We start from the raw sequence: 27121 nt of genomic DNA, 5'->3' as shown, positions 1-27121 counted from the left end.
CTGTCAAACTGCACTCTGTTGCGGTCATGCTGGCGGGTTTCCACAGAGTCCATTTAGATGGTCCAGTTACACTTGGAGTGCCCTGGCAGCGGGGTCCTGAAGAAGTGAGGCCATCATGGTGTGGAGACAGGTAAGTACTACTTATTTTCATCTCAATAAATCTATATGTTGTGAGTCTGTCAAAATTTTGGCACTCTGGCAAAGTGTAACGGAAGGAGCAGCACAAAATTAACTTGGATTAATCCTGTTGATTGTTACATACAAAAAGTGTGCGCAGAGAACCTTTCAAAATGTACTGCCCATTAATTTCACATATAGCATTGCACACCTACAACATACACACTCTATTAAATGTACACCCACCACAAAAGCTTACCTTAAATACCTGTGACCACAGGGTGGCTGGGCGTTGTGGTCAAGTAGCAGCACAGCAAGGACCTGGACAAAGGCCCCTTATTCTTCGATTCCTCCAACTCAAGCTTGGAGGTTTTCCAACCACAAATGTCTCAACAGAAAGGCATATCATAACCTGGATGGCAGGAATCTTGGCGAGACCCCCAAAAGCTGCTTCTGCCTCTGATGCTATCGGCGCAGGAGAAGGTTCCTAGTGGAGGTGGAAGGACTGCGGCGGTCTTCGCTGCAATGACCAGACAACATCTAAATCAAGTTAGCACACCACCAAGGCAGCGGGCATAAAGACTGCCCAAAAAGCAACGGTGGTACAATCTGAAAAAGATCCAAATCCGGCCCTAAGTGTGTTCTAAATTCAAAAAAGTGTTTTTCTTTAACATGTGTAAGCTTTAACATCAATAGGCCGCATCACAGCACTGAACTGAAAAATACTTAATGAAAATGATAGCGTTTAACCATGAACCATTAGTGAACTAAGAGGGAAGACAGTTGCCTTGTAAACCCTATAGTGACCCACAATATTATAGAGCAACAATATAGTCTATTAAATCAAACACAGTACGTTTTTGTACAACTGGTTAAGCATGGGCGAATTTTGCGAATCTCGCGTTCGCGAATTTTGCGGATTTGCGAACTCGCAATCCGCAACATCCGCGAATTCTCGCGAATTTTTTTTTTTTGTGTTCGCGCGGGTTTCTGCCAGTTCGCGAGGGTTTTGTACAATTTCGCAAACACGAACTTACCTGTCGGGTCGCAAGTTTTGCGAACTTGTTGTTTCTACGTGTCCAGCCTGTTTGGGACACTCTTCTTCATCACTGCCACTCTCTGTCACCACTGCCACTCTCTGACTACTCATGCCACCCTCTGGCCCACCCATGCCACCCTCTGTTTCATCACAGCACCCTCTGGTTGTCCAGTGTACATTATTGTGGCAAAGCAAAGCACACCTTCCCTGCCTCAAGTGACCTGAATTAATTTGGGGCTGATTAATGTGTCACAGAATATTTTTTTAGCTGGCACCTGCTTCCTTAGTGCTTCCTGATTAGTGATCTTTTGCACTTGCTAAGTGCTTTCATTGTTGCAAAATTAGTTACAACACCTGCCCTGCCCCAACTGACAATAATGAATTAGGGGCTGATTAATGTGTCACTGGATTTGAACTTCCAGCCTGGCTCCTGCTTGTCTGCCTTAGCTGTAATTCAGGACCTTTGTGTAACTATTCTGAGGGTCAATGCAGGGTCTCATAATAGTTGCAAGTAGGCAACTGAACTCTGGAGGGGCCCCGCAGGAAGCACTACAGGAAATGGCTACTAATGATGAGCTTGAACTTTTGAACCTGGTAAGTAGTTTCAGTTTTGCTAAGATTGTATTTCTGCAATTTAGTGCTTATTCACGGGGCGCGAAGTTGAACTGGGAAGCCGCGAACTCACGCGAACAGTGCGAGCAAGCCATAAAATCCGCTGCTTGCGGATTTGCGGATTTTGCGGGAAATTCGCGAATCTCGCGGATTGCGAATTTACCGAAAATCCGCAAAATCCGCGAGCGGTACAATTTTCCGCCCATACTTACAACTGGTATCCTCAACTCACATAGTAGAAAATGCTATCATACACTATAATGAAGAAAAATGAGTTTTTGTGAAATAAAATATAGTTCACAGAATTAAAGCAGGGGAAGCCATGATTAATCCAGGTTTTCTGGTTTCTTCCTACAAATCATCTACTGGATGGGTAGCTTTTTGTTTTTTTTTCACAATTTTTCTGCAGTTTTCATATAGTGCAAACTCGACCGAAGGTATTGGAGCTTTTTACGTGAGCACTAGTTACATTACACAAGATCAAGTTAATTTTTATAGTTATGGGGAAATGAAGTGATTTCCCCAGAATCCCAAGATGTGGAGTGGGTGCCAAGACTCGAACCTGGTTCCCCAATTCCAAAGTCGGTACTTCTGGCCACAGTGCCACATTGTGGGTGAAGGGAGGGTGAATAGCAGAAGCCACCTGAAAGCTCGGCTCGTTATGGGCTTGAGGTTCAAGTAGGACCCTGAGCCTGGCTTGTGCTTTCAGTGCCTCGCACACCTCTAGTCTCCATACATATCCAATGGCTAAAAAAGGGTCAACATAAACAATAGAGGGTGAACTCTGAGCTAAAAGGGGTCACAGGAAAGTTGTCTGGGATGATATGTTATAGTGCATCTCAATCTTTGTCCTCGTTCAAATGTTCAACTTTAATTAACACTCTACTGCACTTCCTTTGCCCATTTTTATCCTTGGCCTCTTTTACTACATTGCTTCATGCCTACTATTTCCATGACTGTCTTTTTTGATACAATCATAAACACGTATCACTGAAGTTCAGTGCCTGCATCTCTCTAGCATCAACATGTATCACATTTAGGGTTACCAGAGCGCAACATGTACATTGACCAACATTTAAGCCATTACTGGGTTTTTCGTTTACAATTTAAGCTTCACCAGGCCTTCTTACAGTGACTATTTCAAGGTGATTTTAAAGGGAATGGCAACGAAGTCATAAATGAACAATGTAGAAATATGCAGTCGAAGCACTCCTTCATTAGCTCTTGGCATTCATTATTTTACTTCAGCGGTTTGCAAAGCAATGCAAACAAGTATTGATGACGCAGTGCAGGAGGTGCTGTGGAATGTGTGACCTTCGTGCACATGAAAGCAGGGCACTCAAGCACATGTTGGTGCAGCAAAAGGCCGCAAACGTCTAATAAGCTCATTATCAATTGTATGTGGAGTGAGTCACTGTTTTGGAAAGAATGTCGACATAGCGACCATATCAACCCAGCGTCTAAGAATCAAGTAGGAACAGGAAAAGCAGCAGCTTTGCACGTTCTAAAGACAACATACAAACAACAAAAAATAAATATGTCACCTTAAAGGGGCCCTCATGCAAACTCCAGAAGTGAGTAATGTGAACATTAATCAATCAGTCAGTTCATCTTTAGTTCGTTAAAATAATAAAAACCATAACAGATGTACCATAAAAGCAGTAAAGTGAAAAATGCATGCATATCCCATCTGGCTCCTAGTTCTTAAAGCTCCAAAAAGAAATCAGGCGACAAAATAACAAATGCGCACATCTGAGAAAAGTTGATGGTATAAAAGTGTGGGTCTAACCTGTTTACAATTATAATTCTTCGGCAAGGGATTAGTAAATGTATCCCTTGAATTATTATGCATACATTGGGACAAAACATAATAGAATGTTTGAGATACCATATCATAAGGGCATGGTGCAATATCAGATTCCTTGACCCAGCCCCGCAGAATTACCAGCAGTTGATGAACCCTAAAACCTGTCGATAAGAAACAATGATAATTAGACAATACTTAACAAAGATAAGGCTCTGCAAACGAGGTGGTTTTAGCACGCGGAATTGTCTTATCGAGGCGCGTACCTCTCTCGCCAATTATTTGCTATCATAAAAGGCTTTTAATGTCCAATTTACATCGTCTTGGGGATTGAGCTAGGCCAGTTGCATAGGTCAGGTCCACCTAAAGAATTGGAACTCTGCTCTACATGTCTCACCCCAGGGATGGACATAAAGTGATCCAGGCAAAACCAATCTTCCAAGATAACCTATTCAACTTTGCCTCGGTTTAAACCACACGTTAGGGGGGGGAGTCCAACTAAGCAACAAATCAAATAACATGCCGGGTTACGAGAAGGACTCCACTTTGCTGACTGAATGAACCATGACCAAAAATTCCTAGATTGAGTTCTCTTATGAAAAATGGTCAAAAACGCCTCGCATGTAACAGCTGCCAACAACATACTGACACAAAAAATAGAGACATAGCACCATTAGCATGAATAGAGGCCAAACGCCTGACTCACCTTAGTGTGGGAAATGTGGTTCTTACCTCTGGTACCTGATGTGTCACAAACAGCATCAAAACTGATCACCTATCCCTAAGGATTACACTTACGATGGCACCGGTCTAAATTCCCTACAGCAGCAAATTAATGAAAACACGGTGTAGATTTAGTCAGTCAAAACCACTTTCGTTTGGCATGTTATGTTATGTTATGTTAGTGCTATTTGTATTGCGCACGGCTGCTCCAGCGAAGGAGCGTCCCGGCGCACCGACAAGGTGGCGAACACAACACAACTGGGGAACAGAAATAATTATTAAGAAATTGGGGAATGAAGGATTTAACAAAGCTCAGAAAATAAATGAGTTTTAGCGGCCTTGCGGAAGGAGAGCAGGTCACCAAAGGTCCGGAGTTTCAAAGGGAGAGCGTTCCAGAGTGCGGCTGCCCGCACCTTAAAAGAGCGACCCCCCACCCGACTGAGTTTGAACCGAGGGGCTACCACTAATTCTTGGTCTAGCGAGCGCAGAGTGCGGCCCGGGATGTAAGGGCGCAAGAGTTGGTGCAGTAAGGGAGGTGATAGGCCCTTCAGAATTTTGAAGGAAAGGCACAAAACTTTAAAGTGGATCCGCTGCCTAACGGGTAACCAATGCAAGGCTCGCAAAGATGGACCGGCCGAGCAAAACCTAGGAAGACCTACGATCGCTCTGGCCGCAGCGTTCTGCACTCTTTGAAGTTGGGTTAACTCAGCCTGGTTTAATCCTATAAAAAGGGAGCTGGCATAGTCCAACCGCGCCAAAACCGTTGCTTGCACCACCAATTGACGAGTTGCGGCATCGAAGTATTTAAGGGCAGGGCGCAGATTGCGCAGGATGCCGAAGCAGCAAGCCGCCGTCCTTTTGGTGTGGCCAGCGAAGTTGAGGGAAGGGTCCAGCCAAACACCAAGGTTTTTGATCTCCGCAACCGGAGTGGGGGTCGGCCCCAGCTCAGAGGGCCACCAAGTATCTCCCCATAGGTCCGTCCGCTTCCCAAAGATCATCACCTCCGTTTTTTTGGCGTTTAGTTGGAGACAGTTGGACGTCATCCAACCAGCCACCGCCCTGAGTCCTTCTCTGAATCTTGGGGCATCTACCCCAGAGTGCCCGCTGATCGTGACCGCTAGCTGGGTGTCATCTGCGTACGACACCATGGTCATACCACAGAGCTTCACAACCTCAGCCAGCGGCCTCACGTAGATGTTAAACAACGTGAGGCTCAGTGAGGAACCCTGTGGGACCCCAAGAGACAGAGGATGACATTTGGACTGGTAGGGCGGGGACGCCACACAGAAGGAACGATCCCTGAGAAACGAACGGAACCACTGGTGTGCAGTGCCGATCACCCCTATCTCCTCAAGACGTTGCAGGAGAATGTCATGGGAGACCGTGTCAAAGGCGGCGCTTAGGTCTAACAAAACAAGCGCCGCCGTTTGACCTGCATCCAGAACTACCCGAAGGTGCTCGACCATAGATAACAGTGCTGTCTCCGTACTGTGGCCAGCCCGAAAACCATTCTGGGTGTCGTCCAGAATGTTGGCACGCGACAGATGACCAGTGAGGGCAGTGTTGACATGCAACCCCAGTAGGTCTGACTCGTATTGTGATTTACAACCCACACCCATTGGCTCTACCAGTGCTGTCAGTAGAAGGAAGGAATCCCCAGGGGCAGCTTAACAGTGATGGTCTTAAAGGGCGCAAGGACCCACTGGCTGAGACGAGCATGAAACAAGTTTCGGTGGCAGAGGAGAGAGGCCAGGGAGTGTCCTAGCAGCTGGTGAGTGGTGCTGCTAGGTTGCCATCCTAGTGACAGGCTCACAGTTGACAACTGACACACAAAAAGTGATTCAGTAGCCAAACATGTAATACTTTATGTCATTCTTTCATGCTGTACACAGCACAATCTTTTATTGCTACTGCTTTACATTTAAAAAAAAAATCTATTTGTCATTGCTCAAGTGCAAGCTTGTGTTTAAGATGGCGGCCGGCTTCTAGGACTAAGAACTCACTGGGCGGCCACTCTCTACCCAGCTTCACACAATATACATATATTTTAACAGCAGCTAAAATGCTCACATTTCGTTTTTGTTAACTCTCTCTTGTAGACCATCGCACCTTTTTTGACTTTTTCTCTTCACTCAGTGTTTGTGGTCTGGAGGAAATTACAATGTGAGTCTGCTTCTTCCACAGAAATTTGCCTGTGATCCCTCGACTGAGGAGTGCTGGCCTGACATGCAACACTACTATGAATGGGTTTATTGGCTGGTAACGTCTCTGACCAACACGAAGGGCTCCAGTGTCTGTAAGTCAACAATGCCTACTGTCTTTTATATTTCTTGTAGGATCTACTATTTGCTGGTGGTAAAAACGCACTTGTTAATGTACTGGCCACTGTCTTAACTACTTGAAAATTCAGTGTGGAATCTCAAGCTGCTTCCATTGCAGTTTCCTCTTTAGAATGACAGTACTAGGCTAGGCAATGGCCGGGGGTATACATGGCTGCAATTAAACCCCATATCTCCTTTACTGTTCTCAAATTCTCTTAAGTTTCCCAGACAAGCCAGACACTGATTTCCTGTTCTTCTAACTGTGCACTCTCTGCACAAAAATAAATACATAAATTAAATGAAATAATGTGCTACCTGCATTTCATTGACAAATTCCCCATCGTCAACATTTTCATCTTCTCCAAGCAGAACTATAGTAAAAGCCTGTGTCTAAGTTTTCCACTACTGTTTAGTTGCACCTTCCAAAGAATCAGTTTATGCTTTCAAGCCGTGCAATGGTCCTAATACCAACAAGGCTGTTGTAATTTCCTAAATGTCAAAGTTGGTACATTCCGTTCCCCCTCCCTTTCATGCCCCGGTTGGGCTGACCCATGGCGCTGTCAACATTCTAAGTCACACTCCTGATCAGTACCTGACTGGCAGGGCTATGGATGTCGTTGATTTCATACCTCAATAAAGTATCTGAACCTAATTGTGGTGTGGTCACTTATTACAAAGGCCTCCTGCTCTCCGCCCAGATATCTAAACCTAACCATTAGAAAGAGGCTCTACGGGGAATTGTGAGAGCATGCAAATCAAGAAGGCTGTCCCGGTAGCTCTCCCGATGCCCCTTTTTATTGATTATATTTTCCACTATAATAGGCTAGTTTAGCCTCATTGTTTTTACCTGGATGCAATTTCTTTGCCCACACTTCACCAGAATACTGCCACTGGTGATATGCTTTGAGTTTTTCTCTGAAGAGTGGCTACTAAACTGCCCATCAGTCTCTCCCTCATCTTGCTACTGAAATTCCTGGAAGGGCCGAGCTGCTTCCAGGAAATGGTGCAGCTGAGGTTTAGACCACTCCTACAGCTGGTTTTACCTGCTGCACCTTCTGCTATTGTGGTGACTTAATTTGATTCCTTTCAACTTTTTTTCAATTTTCTTATCTTTTTGCAGTATTTTATGAAAATGGAGGGGAAAAGTGTGCACGTCATTAACAATAAACACAAGCAAACAACTTCTCCCTTAGTCAAGTCAGAAATTGTGGATACTAATGAACCTTCTTTATCCACATTATTGGAAGAATTACAAGCTGTCTATTCTAATGCAGACAATATTGCCTCCGAAACTAAAAATATATGTAAGAATATGGGCAGTCTGTCTATGAAAGTCACAGACAATGCAATCAAAATTCAAGATAACAAATCAAAAATGTACAGCCTTATGCCAATTTCAGCCACTGTTCTGCAGATGAGTAAACTCTGAGTATATTTAAAAAAGCATAATAGGCAATATAATCTGCACATTTCTAATCTACCAGAAGGTGTGGAAGGCAATGCTTGTAGATGTTATCTGGATAACTTATTACCTGGCCTTTTGCATTTAAAATGTGCAGAAATATTTTAAATTGACAAAGCACACAGAATTCTATCACATCGCAATCCAAATCACACCTAACCTTGTCAAATGATTTTTAAGGTACTGCGCCATCATCATTTGATGCTGAATCAGACAGCAGCAAGAGATATTCCATCACTTCTGGTCAACTGAAACAAAATGTTCTTTCAGCACGAATTTGCCAAAAAAACTGTTAATATTCACAAAGAATTTACCGTGCTACGTCCAAGACTGTGATGCTCTGGTTTTGAATATGGCTTGAGTGACCCTTCCACTGTTCTCTATGGATACAATTGAGACTTCCACTTGAGTCTACTGTTAATACTACTCCTTCTCATCTGTTGGCTAGCCTTTTCCCTGATTTTATTCATCAGACCATTTTCGTCCCTCTGGCTATTCTTGTGCATGCGTGTGTGTGAGATTCTGGAGCTCTATTAATGTTTTTGTGTTCCTCTTTTCAATTCTTCTTAAAACTACTATTTTTCGTAAATGATTATCTTTATTCTATTCTCATATTGTTCTCTGTCATTTATGAAAATGGATGTTAGCAGAATGAAAATTGTTCAACGTTAGCAGAAGGAAAATTGTTTCTTTTAATGTTAAAGGTTTATAACACCCTGTTAAACATATGAAAACTTTAGATTATATGGCATGCCATGAAGCTGATACCTGTTTGATTTAAGGAACTCAAATAGATGATACAAGGTTATTGTACATGAATAAGAAATGGGTAGGTAATATTCTTTTTCCCCTGCTGTTAACAAAAAATGGAGTTGCTATTCTTTTCTCCACGCCGGCTTGCTGAATACCGGGATTGGCTCCCGCACGCTGGATTGATACTGCACCTGTTGCGCCCATCACCATCGCTGTATATATATCACGTCACATGTCACTTGCGCCGTCACAAATTCTACAAGCACTTGTGCAAAGTATCGTGTTAGTAAGATGTTCATTAATGTAACACACTGCTACTTCCTCATGTGCATGTACATATGAATTGAATATGTCCAAGATGTCTAATACAAGCTACCTTCACATGAATGTGCCTTCCTGTGTTTCTCCTCTTTCTGATTAAATCCGTTGCTATTAATCATGCTACGTATATTTGCTCCTTAAATAATGCCCATATTTGAGACATTGTTGTTTGATACAGATTATTGCCCCAGGCTCCTTGTGGGGGCTACCTCCTGTGGTCTGATACTGCCAAATTTTACATAAGCATTCTGATACAGAGGGTCAATATATGATAGTTAAAATAAAAACTGATATTACAATTGTATATTTTATCAATGTTTATGGTCCAACAGCAGATGATCCAAAATTCTGGTCCAACTTTACCTCTGAAGTGCTCAAACTACCTAATGTTCCCTTTACTGTTGGAGGAGACTTTGATCCCCTGTTAGACAGTAGAGCCTCAGTTGCATTTGGGCCACCTACAGCATTTAATGCTCTTAAAACCTTCTTTAAAACTAACAAACGTGAAGATATTTGGCACTTACATCACCCAACAGATAAAAATGTCACTTTTTTTGTCTAATCCTCATAATTTTTATTTCTGAGTTGACTACTTATTAACCTCTTGTAATTTAATCAATTCAATTTCAGATCCTATTATTGCTAATATTAATGTTTCTGACCAGGAGGTCATTTATTTAGTGCTACAACTAGGTTCCACTCAGGATTCTCAACAAAGATGGTGTAATAATGTTAACATTGTTCCTAATGGTAATAATAAGCCAACATTTTATCTGTCATGAATGGCCGTTTACCATTTAATCCAAGCCTCTACTTCATATGTCAATTGTTGGGATGTCTTTAAAGCCTTTATCAGAGTTGGATAAAAAATAGCTAAATATGAATACCTATTTATTACTTTTAATAGTCTTGCCCACAGAGTACACCACCAAAAACTTTGCAATGAATTATATTATTTGTTTAAAAAAAGCTGGCATCCAAGTTTTGAATGATAAGGCCACATTTTGTTTTAGTGCTAACAGATCTGAGAGGCTCCTGGCAAATTACCTTTGTATTAGAAGAGATAAAAATCAAATCTATGCTGTTCATTGTTCCAAAGGAAAAATTCGTTTTACACATGCAAAAAATGTTAATCCATTTATAGATCATTATTCTACCCTATACAATAATCCTTCCGTTCTGTATACTCATATTATTGATACAGTTTTAGAGTCTTGTGGTTTATTTAAAATGTCTCAATAAATTCAATCTAAACTGCAGATGACAATCTCCTTAGAGGAGATTACATCCACCATTCTATCTCTGAAAACACATTAATTTCCTAGTCCAGATGGTATCCCACACAGACTTTTATAAAGAGTTTTCTCCTCACCTTTTTTCTCATCTACTCTGGCTCCTTCTCTGATGTCTTGATTATGGTTCTCCTGAAACCTAACAAAGATCATACCAAAGTTTCAAACTTTCAGCCAGTATTTTCAATAAATTAAGATTGTAAGCCTTATGTAAAAAGTCTAGCTACCAGATTATCATCTACTCTTGATAATGTTATTCATGTAGATCAAACAGGTTTCATGAAAATAGATACTCTGTTAATAGCACTAGATTTTTATTACATGCTACTGAAACTAGTTCATCTTTTTCACTTCCCTCCGGCCTCCTGGCTTCTGATGCTGAAAAAACGTTTGATAAAGTCCACTGGCCCTGACTGCATTACATGTTGGTAGTTCATTTATTCGTATGATGTCAGCACTGTATTCAGGTCCTTCTGCCAGACTATACAGTAACTGCCAATTTTCCAGCACTTTTCAGCTCTTTGTCCCTTATCACCATTGCTTTTTTTACTTGCTATTGATCCACTACGTGCAGCCATCAGGAATTCTAATGAAATTCAAGGGCTTACTATTAACATCGTCATCATTAAATCCTCAGCGTATGCAGATGATGTTCTTTTGCATATTAGTAATCCTGACTCCTCTATTCCCCAATGCGTAATGTAATAAAAACCTTCTCCCAAGTTTCAGGCTACTCTTTAAACACCAATTAAACAGAATTCTATCCTTTGAATATTCATGGTACCCCAGATAGGTTTACCAACAATGATATAATGTGGCAAAAAGAAAACCTTAAATATTTAGGTGTTTTATTCTCTCACTCTATTAAACAGTCACTTACTTTGAATGATGACCACATTCTCACTTACATTTAAGATAATTTTACAATAGGTCTTCCTTACATTTATCTTGGTGGGGAAAATGCAATATGACAAAAGGGTTATTGCACCACAATTTTTTAAACTTTTTATCTATACTACCAACTCAATGACCTCTTCAGTTTTATACAAATATTGATAAACATATCTACATTTATTTGGATTACAAAACACCTCATTTATACTACAACAAATTAAAACGCGCAAAGATTACTGGTGTTTTTGGCTTGCTGGATTTTCTTAAATGTCATAAAGCTTTTATTTTAAAACAAGAGTCATTTTGGTTTGGCCATACGAACATATCTAAGTCATCCACTTGGCTTCTTTTTGAACAAGAATCAGTCTCTCCCTTTCCTTTACCTGCGTTATTAACTATATCTAATTCTAGCACCTTACTAAAATCGTCTGCCATTCTTAAATCCACAAAATTGATTTTGCAAGATTTTTACTCTCTTTTTCAATCTCATATTTCAAATACCTTGAAACTGTAGTTTTGGTATACCCATTCATTAGGCTAACTTGTAGTACACAATTTTGGCTATCTTGGATTAAAGCAGGTCTTTTTACTTAAAGCATATATAGCTGTTATAGTAACACGTTTTTAACTTTTTTCCTGAATTCCAAAAACTGTTTATTTTACCTTCTTCTGAGAGTTATAAAAATGATATTTTGTGTAATTCCATCCTTAATTCCTTTCTTTATAAACTAGCTGAGATTGTCACATCTGATTTAGAAATGTACATTTAAACATTCACTGCATCCCTATATTCGGTTTCAAAGTTTTACAAAAAATGGAATAATTCCAATGAGAATAATAATCATTTTTTATACCGTTTGGACCAATGAAATTGGCATATCTGTTTCCCTAGATATATGGAGCTTAATATGAATGATTAATATATCTGGTTGGCTTCCTGTTGCTTTATATCAAGCAAACTCGTATATTTTGTTTAATTGTTAATGGACTCCTTTGAAGTTATATACTTTAAAGCTTTTACATTTCCAATTTGTGGGCATTGTAATCTGAGTCTCAGCTCCTTAAGACATGTTGTATATGAATGCCCTATTGTTTCAAATTTTTGGAAAGAAATCCGGGATATCGTTAAGAAAATATTTTAAATCTTTGATTATCTCTCTTTTGATATGCTGATTTGTAAATCTATTTCATTATCCTACATCAGATTTGCAGAACAAATGATTGGACTTTTTGCTCTCTGCTGCTCTAAAATCAATTGCCATAAACTTGAAAAATGCTTCTTTATGATAAGTCCATACATAGTGGTTGTGATTAATTTGTTCTAGACAATGAGCTAATTGAACTCTTTGGTGTGCTGTTCATAGAACTTCTACTTATCAACTATTTTAGAAACCGATTGATGATTACATAGCATTATATTTATAAGATGTACTATTATTATTATATAGGGTTAAGTATAAAACGTGTATATGTTTGCATTGTAATTTAGTGGCTCTACTTTGTATATTTGTATTTAATTTTTGTTTGTTTTCTTTTCTTTTTAATTATGGTATCTTACGTATTTATCTCTTTACGGGAATTCCTCATAATCTGTATTTTAATGAGTTTAAAACCTTTCATGTACCTTTTCAGTGGTCGTTTTGTATAGACTTTTCATTGTACCATAAAATTCAATACACTATTTTGACAAGAAAGAGTCTCCACGATTCAACCAGAGTTGTGGCTATGCTTTTTCCTGTTCTTGCAACTTCCTTTTGAAACTCCCTACCTCATACACCACAGGCAATGAGTTCCATCTATCCTTCTGCACCATTAAGATATGGTGTTTCTCTCTATTGATCAACCTCTTCCCCACTCCTGCAGTACGTGTTTGCTCACATCGGGAGAGCACTAAAAGACCACCTTGTTATTGTATTTCCTGCTCGAACACTGTTGGAAATAAACCACATACTGACAGCCCTATGATGAATGCTATAATGATGCTTCCCAAAGCCTGTCACAGGACTCTTGTCTTAGTTTATCTTATCACCAGCTTGTTATATCAGAAGCCCCTTTTTCAGGCGCCATTGAACTATGTCTGTCGATTATTTAAGGGTTTTATGTTCCCTGATAAACAAGATATAAGTTTCACACATTTTCTCCCTCAGGTTCTTTTGAAATCTCCTCCATGGATGTGGTGTGTGAGAACAGCACCCTCTGGCAACAGTTTTATCAGAGTGCAGTGACTGCAGTACAGACAGCAATGCAGAACCACACGGCCGTGCAGAGGTAAGGGATTGTACATCATGCAGAGAAGATTGACATACCCGTGGGCAAATTTAAAGCTAGGTTGATCTGGGCAGAGTTTATCAAGTGTCACAAAGTGCCCAGCACCAGCCTGTTCGAGCCGTGGTAAGGAATTTGTTTATAAAAGTGTGAGAAATGTACTGAGAACGTTCACCAATTGTAACAGTTGCAATATCATCTATGCTATCTTTTGTCCGTGCAACTTGATATACGTGGGTCAAACAAAACAGAAAATCAAGCTGAGGATATCCCAACACCGGAGCCGTGTTCGCTGTAAAACGCCCAATGCCCCGTTGGTTGAACATTTTCTGGAGAAAGGGCACACGGAAAATGGCATTCGCTGGACTGTGATCTCTCAGGTCACCGTCCCACCCAGTGGTGGTGATCTAACTCGCTTATTGAACAGAGAAGAGCTCAAATGGATTTTGAAGACTGACAGTCTTAATTCGGGACTAAATCTGCAGGATGAATGGACTGCCTTGATCTAGTTTGGGCCCTGAGTCAGTTGCTTACTGTAATTCTTTGATGTTTTATATGTAACTATGTGTTTCCTTGATAATGTCACATGCACTTCACCTGGGCACTCCGCTTTGTTTATAACCACTTTCCCAAGATGGCCGTCGAGCTTAGTCCATCGTTTATTTTTATGCCCTTGTTCATCACATGGGTTTTGGCCAATTAGCACACTCTATATTTATTGTTCACCTCCCCTCCACCAGCACGCCAGGAAGCACTACTGCCGACCGACTGACCCGGTAAGATCTCTATCCCTTTCACTCACGCATCCCCTGGCCTCCTTTTGAGGCCCGAATTATGTCCTGACGCTTCGGGTTTCTTTTCAGGTTCCCCTGGCTCCGACGGACACCATTATTGTACCGCGGACCAACGCGCCCGATTGTGGTAAGAACCGAAGACCTCGCTCCCTTGTTCTCTGTATATTTTCAACACGCACGTTCGCTTACCATTAATCCTTCCTCTTTTAGGGTGTGCGTTATCTACACCTTCCAACTGCAGTTCCTGATTGAGGCATAACGGTAAGCTGATGCTTTACGGCATCTGATCCCTGCTCCCTGCTTCCAATTTGGTAGTTTACTCGTGCAAATGCTCTCTGAGCTCACTGTAGAACTCACGTTAATTAGGTATCTGTACAGTCCCCCTCCATGCACCACCGGCCCCGCCGAGCCCTGGATCGTGCATGTGTCACGAGCAACACCTGACACAACCCGCACTCCATTTTACCAAACCCATACCGGTTGCCTAAATCCTTTGATCGGTCAGCCACTCGGCTTCACACGAGCATGTGCGCCTGCTCATTTTCTGTTATAACCTCCCGAGCCCTCGATCGTCCATGTGTCACGAGCAACACCTGACACAACCCGCACTCCATTTTACCAAACCCATACCGGTTGCTTAAATCGTTTGATAGGTCAGTCCCTCGGCTTCACACGAGCATGTGCGCCTGCTCACACAATCGCTTTTAGCAGCTTAACCTTACCGACAGTGCATGTAATCGAGTTGCTCTAATGACTGGGCAATTAACACCAGCATGCCCGTTTGCGCCACCTTGCCACCACAATTGTTTTGAACTCGACCCACTTTTAATTGAAGCACCGCACTTGTCACTTCAAGTCACTTGGTTTTGAAACCTTTTAAATCCTTGTTCCTAAATGTATATATTTCCTCCCTTTTTTTCCCCCTTTTCTAGGCAATTAGAGGCTAAATTATTGTTAAGGCTTTCACTGAAATGTCCTGATGATGGTCCCGCGTGATTTACTAGGGGGTCCGAAACGCCGTCGACCTACCGAGCACCTAATGCTAAAACGTGATTACTATGTGTTGTAATGGTGCTTTGTTAAAAATTCTGTACAACTGCATTTATGACAGAAAACATGCTTTGCCTTAAAAAGCCCTTCTTCGCTCTCTATATCCACCTCTGTACCCGTTCTGTTAGTGCTGGGCACAGGCTTGTGTTCCACACTGGTTGAATTGTGGAAGGTACTCTTTGTGTTATATTGAACTATATATTGAGTAAACTTTGAAGACCACTGTCCGGCTGGACATGTCACTCGCAATATACATTGACTCTGTCTATATTTTATTCCTTTCAAATATAATTTGTATGCATGGGACCAGTGTTGTATGTACAAAGTATGTTCCCCGAGGTCCCTGCTGACTGATTTGGGGCCCCTTGTTGTTGTTAACAGCAGATGGTTTCCCAACAAACCAACCCACTTAAGTGTTACTATAAGGAGCAGAGGTTACATGTAGCAATTGCACTTGATATTTTAGACTGTTATGGTAAATGCAAGGTGGATATTGGCGGCATGAACATTTCTGTAACGGTTCAGATAATAAGCATAGTGAAAGAAGCAGGAGCATTCATATAGCAGATGGCTTTTTAGAGATTCGTCACTTAATTTAATATTACTTTTGCATTTATAAGTTGATCTTAGAACTTCACAATGTGTTTTAGCTCCTTCTCCAACATTAAATTCAGCTGCAGTTTACAATGAAAAACTCCTGCTTGGATGGTTTGGTTGGAGACAAAAGGTGTCAGTTCCCCCATAAGAAGATAGTATATTGTTCTTTAAAAAAACAAACTTTAGCAAAGTTCTTTCATAGCCAGATAACCAAATATGGAAGGTAAGCCTTAACCATAGAATTCAATAAAAAGGAACTCACGAGTAACTGGCTACACCAAGACACAGCTGCACAGCCTGGTACTGTGTTTCAACTTGGTGGTGTCCATATGTTCTTCGCTGCCTCACTGTCTTTCACTGTACTGGTATGGGCTATTTCCTAGCATAGGTTGTGGGGTCATGTAAGACAATGAGTCAAAATTGTGTTTGGGAGATAGTTCTTGAACTGGTCCCTGGTTCATGACAATGTCAGACGTTGGGTAATTGGAGAGGCCTAACCCTAAAAACTTAATAAAAAAACGCTGACTAGATTAAAACACAGTTGAACCTGAGCCTCTGCTTTACCCCTGGAAGCTATGGCAACAATATCAGACGGGTTATTGGAGAGGCCTAACCGCAAAAACCTAATAAAAACACACTGAATAGATTAAAGCACAGTTCATCCTGAGCCTCTGCTTTACCCCTGGAAGCTACGGCAACATGCAATTGTCAGAGCATTGTGTGCTACGTTCAAGCTGTACCAATGACATTCCATTTAAGAACACAATTCCAAAACAAGTTAGGAAAACTCGTGATAAATGTATTAAACAAAAGTCACAAAAATGTTTCAAACAGATTAGATGAACTTGAGTTAGGTTTTTAATGCTTTAAAACAGCACTATAAATGTTTCTGTGAGGCTAGGTGAATTACTTTAAAAATGGCCACCCGAGGCCACTCTTACATCAAACAGCCAGCAAACCTTTCTGCCTCATAGAGGCTGGTAAATCTGGCGACAGAGTCAATAATCTTTCACACTGGTATAATCCTGTGCCTTCAATATTCCTGATACTCTTACGCCACTCCTGGTCTCTCCTATAGCTCCACAACATCAGAAAAGGCTTCTAGGCAGGAGCCCTCCCTCTCTCTTGCTAAAGTTCTCTCACAGGATCAAGTGCAGTCAGCTCACAACTATGTTATGTTGTTATGTTATGTTATTTGGATTTTTAAGCGCACAGCTGCCCCAGCTAAGGGGCGTCCCGGTGCTATAACTGGGAAAGGTAACATAACTAATAACACAGAAAAAGTAGGGAGTGATTAATAAGGCAGAGGAAAGAAATGGGTTTTGACAGCTTTCCTAAAAGCAAAAAGGTCATCCAGAGTGCGAATGTAGGCAGGAAGTGCGTTCCATAATTTAGAGGCCAAGACTGTAAACGATCAGCCACCCAGTCTACATCTCTGAAATCGGGGGACAAGTGCCAGATTTTGGCCAGCAGAACGAAGACTGCGCAAAGGGGTGTACAAAGACAAAAGGTGCTGAAGGATGATAGGGGTGTCAGATTTAAGAATTTTAAAGGCAAAGCAGAGGGCCTTGAACTCTATGCGCCTGATTACTGGCAGCCAGTTGGATCTTCTTCACAGAATGGAGACCTACTCTGCTTTTTTTCCCTGAAGCAGTGAACAGGATGCAAACAAGATCCTTGCTCCTGAAGAACAGGCGCTCTTCAGCCTTCTTTCCCCAGCAGTCAGGCAGAGTTCTACTTTCTTCCTTCAGGTGTTCTTCCAGGCCTGGGAATGTTCGTAGGTGGTGGTGGTGAGATGCTATTCCTATTCTGTGCTCTGGCCAGTAATTAGAGAGTCCCCCATGTCCAGTCCTGGCAACATTCTCATGGAAAAACAAATGTCTTTATAATCACACTCAACTTGTGGTAAACATTACAAAAGAGTACCTCTTTCAAGATGGCCCTAACCATCTTCTCGTGCAACTTTCAGGTCCAGCACTAAGGAGATGAGGGATCACCCATCTTTCCCTGAACCAATATTTCCTTCCACTTGAAAAAGGAGGCCTTTATTGCAGTTATTTGTGTTGCTATCTGCTACTGTACCCTTCCTATTGGCTCATCCCTGCTAACAGATCAGTATTTACATCTCTTCAGCCTTCCTGCTCTCAGGAGACGCTGCATTGTCCATTACAAGGCAATTAGTTTGTACCTTATGTTAGTGCTAATGACAGTCAGATCATAAAAGGCAGACAGCCAAACTTGTTTTAATTCTAGTTTGCTCTTAGGCAGCACAAGGGCAAAATGCAGCTTGAACAACACAGTGACACATGTTGGCATCTTTTCACCGTGGATAAATATTTTCTTTAATTAAACAGTGGGAGTTGTCAGCTTTCAATTTGGCTCAGCATCACGTCTATTGAAAAGGCATTTTTTTGCTTTGCTATAACACATGCATGGATTTGCACCATATTTGCCAATCTCTTGGCATAGTCAGCTAAGGTCCAGCATGCTAATTTTCATGCGTTTCTGTGCAAGGGACAAAAAGTTAAGTGGGATGAAAAAAGATCCCAAGAGAGTACTGAGGGTACCCAGAGGTGTGGAAAACTCTACAGCGGTGCACAATTCACAAATTAAAAAGGGATTGCGATCCCACTAGCTGCTAATTTAGGTGCTGGGTTCAACCTTTATTTTGGCAATGATTCATAAATTGATTATGGCTTTTGCACAGTCCACCGTGAAGAGGAGACACCAGAAGGAGTGCCCGGCCCTTAGGGCTTAGGCTGCTGGCAGGGACAGGACGCCCTGTGCCAGGATAGGCGCAGAGCCTGGGCGCAGGCCAAGCCCTGCAGCCAACCCTCGCTGGGCATGGCGAAAGACTGTGGAAAACAGGGTTGAGAAATTGGGTACGCCATTAACCACATATGAAATTCCCTGAAAAACTATGGTTAAAAAACAGAAACTCAGTTGTGGCCCGTGGAGGGAGTTCCATGGGGTGGAAAGGCGTAGGGGGGGGGGGGGGGGGGGGGGGGGGGGGGGAGGCGGGGTGGGGGAGGGGCAGTGTGGGGGGTAGTGAACACTGGAATATTGGTGATTGCAGGTAAGTAAACAATTAAATGAATAAAACGAATTTCGTTGCGCGCCTGCATTGCAAAATGCGATGCAGCGTGCTACAAAAATCGTTTTATTCATTTAATTGTTTACTTACCTGCAATCACCAATATTCCAGTGTTCACTACCCCCCACACTGCCCCCCCCCCCTACGCCTTTCCACCCCACGGAACTCCCTCCACGGGCCGCAACTGCATAAACTTATGATTTTGTTTCAAATATGAATACCCATGAAATCCGTCACTTAAGGTTACCAACACTTACAACACATGCCATAACATGCCTTGCCTGCCATGCTGAAAATACCAATTTTCCAGAAGCACATAAACAAACTAAATAGCTATCAAGGGAATAAGATGGCAGGCTGTGCGAGTTACGACGTCTGTTTTGTGCGCTGTTAACCGTACCTGGCAAATTCAAATAGTTTTGCACAACTGAGCCAGAACCATAAATCAGGGCCTCATTTAGAGTTTGGCAGACAAGGTATTCCATTAGAAGTGCGTATCCTGTATGCCAAATCCTCAGCCCGCTCACCACATTTAGAGAGAAGTGGACCTTAAGTTTTCCACTGATGGAACCCTATTGACTTTGTCAATGGAAAACTTCCTCTGACGGATTACACTGCTGTCCTATATATGGAGTAAGGTGTAATGTATTTTTTTCTGTCCAACACTGCCAAAAAACACCTGGGCCCTCATTCATGAGAAATGATGCATCGCTGCGTGAAAGCAGCGATGCGTCACTTCTCAGTGCGCACTCCTTGCGACATTCCTGATATTTATTGTATGACGCATCATGTCGCAAGGAGTTACAGATACGTCAGTATTTCTGACGTATCTGTAAGCGCAACAGTGACGCATTGCTGGAGTGTGTCCAAAAAGTGACGCAACTCCAGCAATGCGTCCTTTCACATGCCCCATGTGAAAGGGCCTGCGTCAGTCTTACGCCTGCTGTGAGTCAGGCGCAAGATTTTGATGCAATGGCGTCCTAAAAGTGACGCAGTAGATTTCACTGCGTCACTTCTACGACCCTTCCTTGCGTCAATACGCCCCCCTTGCATACATTATACCTGGCGCAGGAGTAATGTGGCGCAGGGGTTTACAAAGTGACGCATCAACCTAGATGCATCACTTTGTAAATATGGCGCGCCAAGGCGCATTTTTTACGCCACTGGTGGGTCAAAAAAAGTGGCGCACCGGCGGCGTAAAAGTGACGCAGAGCCTCATAAATGAGGCCCCTGGAGGTGAAGGATAGAAAAAATAAATAATAACCCCACACCTTGGTAGGATGTCCCAGGGTGCATGGATCATTAGTTTTTTTTGCTTTTCATAAACAAACTCCCACAATGCAAGAGTTTTTCTGGAGAACCAAAACTTTAAAGAAGTTTGGTGTGCGGCCATCAAAACTGGGAGCAGCTGTTGACCAATCATTTTGTTTACTACTTTGAATGTACAGAGAGGACCCATGGGCTGGTGGTTATCACTCAATTTAATGGACAGTAGTAATGTCCTCAGCTGCCCTGACAGGCGGAGTACTGTGCATCAAACCAAAAATCCATCCCTCAGTATATAATTAGGGCTCTAATGAATAGTTAAGCACTTTTCCTTGTTATGTTTTGCTGCAGTGGTTTAAACTGCAGCCTAACCAGGACACAATAGTGTTGTCTGAAGCCATATACTTTACTCATAGAGGTATGGAGTGTAAGCATGAAACGCAGCCTACATATCTCATTTATCTTTAATGCCACTACTTCATTTCTTGCACCAACTTACTGTGTTTTTTCAGTAAACAAACCAATTAAGGGGAACCCATTTCACAGTACATCTTTAGGGACAGAGCACACAAACCGTGACACTGAATAGTAGTGTCACAGTGCACAGTCATAATATTATTATTATTTTTATGATTGCATTTATTTTTAAAGAACACAATTGCCTGAAAGACATCCTGGTCGTCGGCCCTTAAACACAGATATACTGGTTACACAACGTTCAAGGCTTCAGAGATGTATAATCGTAACAAAAAGTAGCATTGCTTGTTGTAACTATATACTCAGATTAAGAGTATGAGGTAAGAGCTACAATAAATCTCACGGTTCTGAATAATGAGCACCTGTGCCACCTACCGGAGACATTGATTAAAGTTGTTCTGACCATATCTTCATTTGTAAATCTTGTTTGATGACTTGCATATAATTCACCCTTACACTTGTACACAAAACGATCACAGCACCACAGACACTGAGCACTCCACCTCACTGTAATCTATGTCACTATATTTGTACATTGTTTCTTTAACAGCCTTATAAATGCATACTTTGATTGCCTTACTTAGTAAGAAGTAAAATTGTTATTCTAAGAAGTGCATTCTTGTTTGTTTGTTCTCTGTTCCAATAGTATCACAATGGAATGATACAATTTTAATTATACAGGTCTATGTAAAAAAATAACTTGTTCCCCAACAGAACCACTGTAGCTTTTCTATTGATTACAGTACTAGCAACATTTCTTAAGCATATATTGTGTGAAATGGTTTCTTTTTAAATCTGGGACATAGCTCATTATGAAATAAATTTGTGCAACCCATGAATCATCCCAGAATACACATGTGGAACATGACTCACATGAGATTACATACATTTCTGAAGGTACTTCTAACTCAGTTGGGCCATGGCATGTGGGAATTGTTAGCTATTTTGTAAGAGTTGCGTGCACTTTCTAGTGGGAACCATAGTACATCACTTTTGGTTATGTGTCTTAGAAATGAAGTTCTGCAGTTAGATGGTGGTACTGATACATGGGAATGGCTATCTATCTTCATAAGGAACCTTTGCAGAAAAGATCAATCATTACCTATGAAGATGAAATCTATTCAAATTACCTATTACACTGATTGTATTTCCTTTCTTTTACAGCATCCTGAATCAAGGTTGGACCTTTTTTCAACAAAATGGTCTTGGGGAAATATTCCGCCTGGCATTGAATTCTCAGCCCACTGACCAATCCTCATGGAATCAGGAGTTGCCTCCCATTGTGAAGGACCTCCTAAGTCTTCTTCTAAATGTCACACAGGAGATGATTTCCAAGTCATTTCAAAGCTCCTCCCTCAATAACAGCAGCATTTCCATGGAACTTGTGCAGAAACTTTTAGAAACAATCCAACAGACAGTGCATCAGAATACTAAGCAAGTAGATGGGAATAACTGGGCAGAACTCATAAAAAACCTTTCAATGAGTGTCCAAAACACACAGTTTTGGAAGATTTTTTCACTCGGTTCCACCCAACCTTTAGGTGAAACCAGTCAAGCCTTGCATAATCTACAGACATTGATCGAAGGTTGGATGTCCTTGAGCTCACAGGCTGGAAATGGCTCTTCCAATTTCACTGCAGTCCTTATCCAGGTCTTCTCCAGTCTTAAACAGCCTGAGTTTATACAGCTATTGCAGAGTGTGCAGAACTTCTTCATGGCCAATGACACCAGCAAACAAAGTTTGGAAGTTCTGTTAGATTCAATAAAGCTCTTCACCCAAATTCTGAGCATGAAAGGTGCAGATGATGTCAGTGTACTTGGAGAAGCCTACCCGACCCAGTTCCTTAACTTCCTAGTGTCCGGCAGCAGTCTACAAGGAGCTCTTCCCCTTTTGAATCCATACTTCAAAATAAGCAGTCAACTCCCTTTACTTAATTCCAAAGACTTAAGCACTATTACTCTAGACATTTTGTCATTTCTGACCCCAACTAACCTGCAGAGTGCTGGCATCTCAGAAGGCAACATCTCCTCAGCTTTACTTTCACTCTTTTCTGACTTCATGCCAACGGAGTACCAAGAAATTCTTCAAGAAGTAGTAAATGCTACACTGCAAGTCCTTGAATCAGTTGAGGTTTGCAAAAATGGGCCTTCAAACTGTGTCCAGTCCCAGCTACTGGATAAAATGGGCACACTCACCAACCTTCTGCCAATGTTTTTATCTCCCAACATTACAGATTTTCTACAACTGGCTAATAAAGTTCTTAATGTTACTAGCTGCTACAACGAGACACAATTAGACCCTTTACTGTGCACTTTGGACCTCACACCCTCCCTCGTGGAGCTTCTGCAGACATTCCAGCTCCCACAGCCAGTGCTGGACCGGATTTCCATTGTGAGCTCAATTGTTCAATACTGGAGGAGTGAAATTGGGGGGAATGTAACTGTGGATCATCAACTCAGCTATCTCCATGACCTGACAACAATTATCTTCCAAAATGAACCCACGGTTCTCAAAATATGCTCCTCTATTTCCGATATTGTGCTTGCTCTAAATGCAACCAACGTGGGTAACACGTCCAGTGGATTTACTCAAACCATGAATGTGCTCTTAGGCATGATGCAGATCAGTGAATCTGCAGCCCTTAGATATAATATCAGCAGTGATTTCTTTTCGACAGTCAATAGCACCCTTGAGAACGCTAAGACACAGCTGCAGATTGCAGCGTGGCATCTCACCCACCTAACAAACCAAACTGAACTGCAGAACCTCTCAAATGTGATTTACCACATGTACAAAATCACACTGCTACTTGCAGATAACTCTATGGCCAACAGCTGGAACTACACAGAATACCTTCCAAATACACTGGGTGGGTTAGGTAGGCTAACAGATCTTATTTTGAGATTTATTTTTCAAGATCACGTCCAGCCGCTTCAGCTGTTCATCAATACTCTGCAGGGTGGACTTGAAAAGCTGGTTCCTAGTGACGAAGGTCTTTTGTTACCATGGCTTGCTCTTAACACTGAAGATGTGCAACGAGTCCTGAAGTTGGCATTACTGCTTCTACAGGAATACGGTGTGAGCCAATCAGAAACCAATGTTGTGCTCGCATCTATCGACAATGCAGTTCAAGTTCTGAAGTACCTGAGGCAGCACTTGGCAGCTTTGAGCCCTGACAGCAGTGCCCTGTATCCTGGTTTTGATAATGAGTCTGCTCATGCAGTGTATGCATTGTTTGCAGAAGGAACAAGCATCCTACATGAAACAGAAAAAGCAGCTGCAAGTCAGGAAATATTTCGGAGACTCTATCATTTCGCACACCTGCTGGAGGAGGACTGGAATGGAACTGTTTTGCAGAATGCATCATCACTTGAAACACAACTGTTGAACATCTTGTTTGCAGCAATCAGCCCCTTTGTAGGTGAGAATACAACAAGCGAGGAAAGTCCAAGGACTTGCTCTGTCAAAAATGCTCTTCACATTATAACTCAAGTTATCTTTCAAAACAAGACACTCAACGAGTCCATGGCAGAAACAGATTGCCAGATGCCTTTCACGGTGCTGACATTTGAAAATGGCACCATGTTAAACCAGACCCTCGGGGACACTCTGCGACTCATCATGCAGGTCATTGGGCTGACAGATGAATTTGGCCCTAACTTTGAGAGTGGACAAACAAATGTTGTTGGGGAGTTCATGGCCTGCATTGTCAAATCTCTGAGACTCTCCATTGGTGTCCTTCTGGAAATGAGCAATCTATCTGGAATCAAGGGACCCTGGATTCAAGCCATGTATGAAACACTCACTTCTATTTCTGAAGCAGTACCAGAAAGCCACATCTCATGCAAAACACCTAATTCCCAAATTCTAAACCTTGTGGACAGCATATGCTTAAACCATTCCAATCCTTTCCATGTTGTGATCTCCTTTATTTACAACCAGGCAAACATATTGTTGCATGGCTCATTGAGGAATCAAACCAGTTGGTCCAAGATATCCAATATGATTACAAAGATCTTAGACCCCATGAATGGTCATCCAGACTGGAATAATACAATGTATGAACTGTTTCTTCAGTGGTCAAACTCCTCCGAGTTGACTGAGTTTCGAACAGTCTGGAACGCTGTAAACACCATGTTGGGAACACATTGGAATTTGACAGAAATAAATTATCTTGTGAACAATTTAGGAGCCTTAAAAAGTGTTGTCGAACTAGCAGGGAACAAAGTGGGGCCAGAAGTTGAGCAAGTTTATAACTCCTTTGTAAGCATTCTCTACGAAATGCAATCTTTAGGCTTACAAGATTTGAAAAACATGAAAAATGTGACAATGGGATCTTCCGTCATCACACAATGCAAACTGTTTTCTGAATTAATCAATCGTATAATTTTCAATCAAACCCAGGCTGCAACGCATAATGGACTGCTATCCAATGTAAGTTTATTGGCCTGCAGCTATTTAAGCACAAGCAATTCATTTTCCTTGCTGGAGGGAGGATTACAAATATTGGGAAGCATTCTGTCATCCTCATCTCTGGATCCAGGAAACATCTTCAAGTACCTGAATGTCACAGAACAGCTCTTTTCGGTCCTCCAAGAAGCCATGCTGAATGGCCAAGGTTTCACCGATGGCTATGCAACGCAGACTGTGTCTGAGCTATTTGACCTGCTGATTGAGATCACTGATGAAATAAAGACCACAGGTCAAATTGGAGTAAACCCCGCTCTAAGGGACCTCTTCTCCCTCTTGATTCGCATCATACAAAACGACACAGAATCAAATGCAAGTGGCATTATAGTTGTAGAAAAGGCCACCTTCCAGGCTGCCAGTATTTTAGGAGAGCTTTTAAAAACCATTAACGCCACCTCTTTTATAGGGGAAATTTCCTCTGCATCAGACATACTGCAAATGTTCTTCAATAGCATCCACAACTCACCTGATGGAAACAGTGTGGATGGCCGGTAAGTCAAATTATCTTCTACAATGCTCACATTGAGATCTTTTTTGTAAGATTGTTTTGTATAAAAATATGTTTTGGAATCTGAAATGTGTGTTTGACAACTTTGGATAACAAAGAGTAAATTCTCTCTATCCCTGCTGGATATATTAAAGACTCTGGCTTGATCTTTATGTAAAACATGCTATAGGCCTGAATTGTGCCGTGTGCTCATGACGAGCTGAGCTCGTCATAACGGCTCCAACTCTCTCACGCGGGGATAATTCCCCCTCTGTGCTGAGCGTTCCATAAAAATGGGTGTGGCAGTGACGAGCTGAGCTCGTCACGAACACCGGGGCGCTGTGCCCGCCCCGCCGCCCCCCCCCCCAGCACAGCGGGGGAATTACCCGCGATGCGTAGGGGTTAAAGGTAATAATAATACCCCAAATATTATTTCTAAGGCTTAAAGAAAGTGCAAAAATATATAGAAATTCAACCAACTGTTTTAGTAGTTTAAAAGCTTGATGTGACTCGCGTACTGTCAGAAAACTGAGCTTTTGACATCGACCTACAAAAAATGTCAATTCCATGTTATGAACTGCCACCTCCCACTATACTATAAAGGTAAATAAATATAGGTAATTATTGATTTACCATCCTTAACTTCACATCAAAGTACCTTTAAAATATGCACATACACATATATGTATGCATATCACGTATGGTTGCTTTTGTTGTGCAAACTGCAGTGGCATTAACCCTTATTTCCCATGCAACCATGAAACGTGGTAAAAATGAAAAGGTTCCCTGTGAAAATGAGCTTCAGCATCATAATTACAGCCCCGAAACTACTTTGCATAGTCAATATCATAGCAAATAAGATCATGCAGAATGAAGGACCTATGCTTCAAGGTTATCTAAATCATGTAGCAAAATTGCAAATCATGCAGCACAATTCTATGACATTATTATTTCTCGTCTGTTTGAACTAAAAACACAGTTTTGTGAAATCCAAAAGCTTCGAAATTATGAGACAATTGTGGTAATCCATAAATATGCAGTAATTGCTGAAGGCACATAATTGCAAAAAAACTACTGGCATTCACAAATGTCCACTGTTTTATCAACAATTGAAAAGGAAACAAAACCTAACCATTTTAATTCCAATCAGTATCCATTGAGCTGCATGTTGAAGAAAACAGAGTTTTCAAGCTAATTCCCAAAAAATAACCATGTAATATAACTTGTGTAATATAGTACTATATTGCCATCTCGGGGTTCTTGGTAGCATTTACAAATCACT

General features: G+C 41.6%; 1 protein-coding gene across 1 annotated transcript in view; it reads left to right on the top strand.

Annotated features, from left to right (window-relative positions):
- Positions 1–27121, top strand: part of LOC147730764 (uncharacterized) — a 625137-nt gene that overhangs the window by 255102 nt on the left and 342914 nt on the right. Inside the window, exons 10-12 of the mRNA XM_086955578.1 lie at positions 6480–6591; positions 13486–13606; positions 22046–25843. Of these exons, the coding sequence (XP_086811704.1) occupies positions 6480–6591; positions 13486–13606; positions 22046–25843 (4031 nt within the window). The remainder of the gene's footprint in view (positions 1–6479; positions 6592–13485; positions 13607–22045; positions 25844–27121) is intronic.

This window comes from Lissotriton vulgaris, chromosome 2_1, assembly GCF_964263255.1.
Source record: "Lissotriton vulgaris chromosome 2_1, aLisVul1.2, whole genome shotgun sequence".
In the NCBI taxonomy this organism is placed as follows: Eukaryota; Metazoa; Chordata; class Amphibia; order Caudata; family Salamandridae; genus Lissotriton; species Lissotriton vulgaris.
Note: the sequence above shows the minus strand (reverse complement) of the source record. Positions and strands in the feature narration are given on the sequence as shown.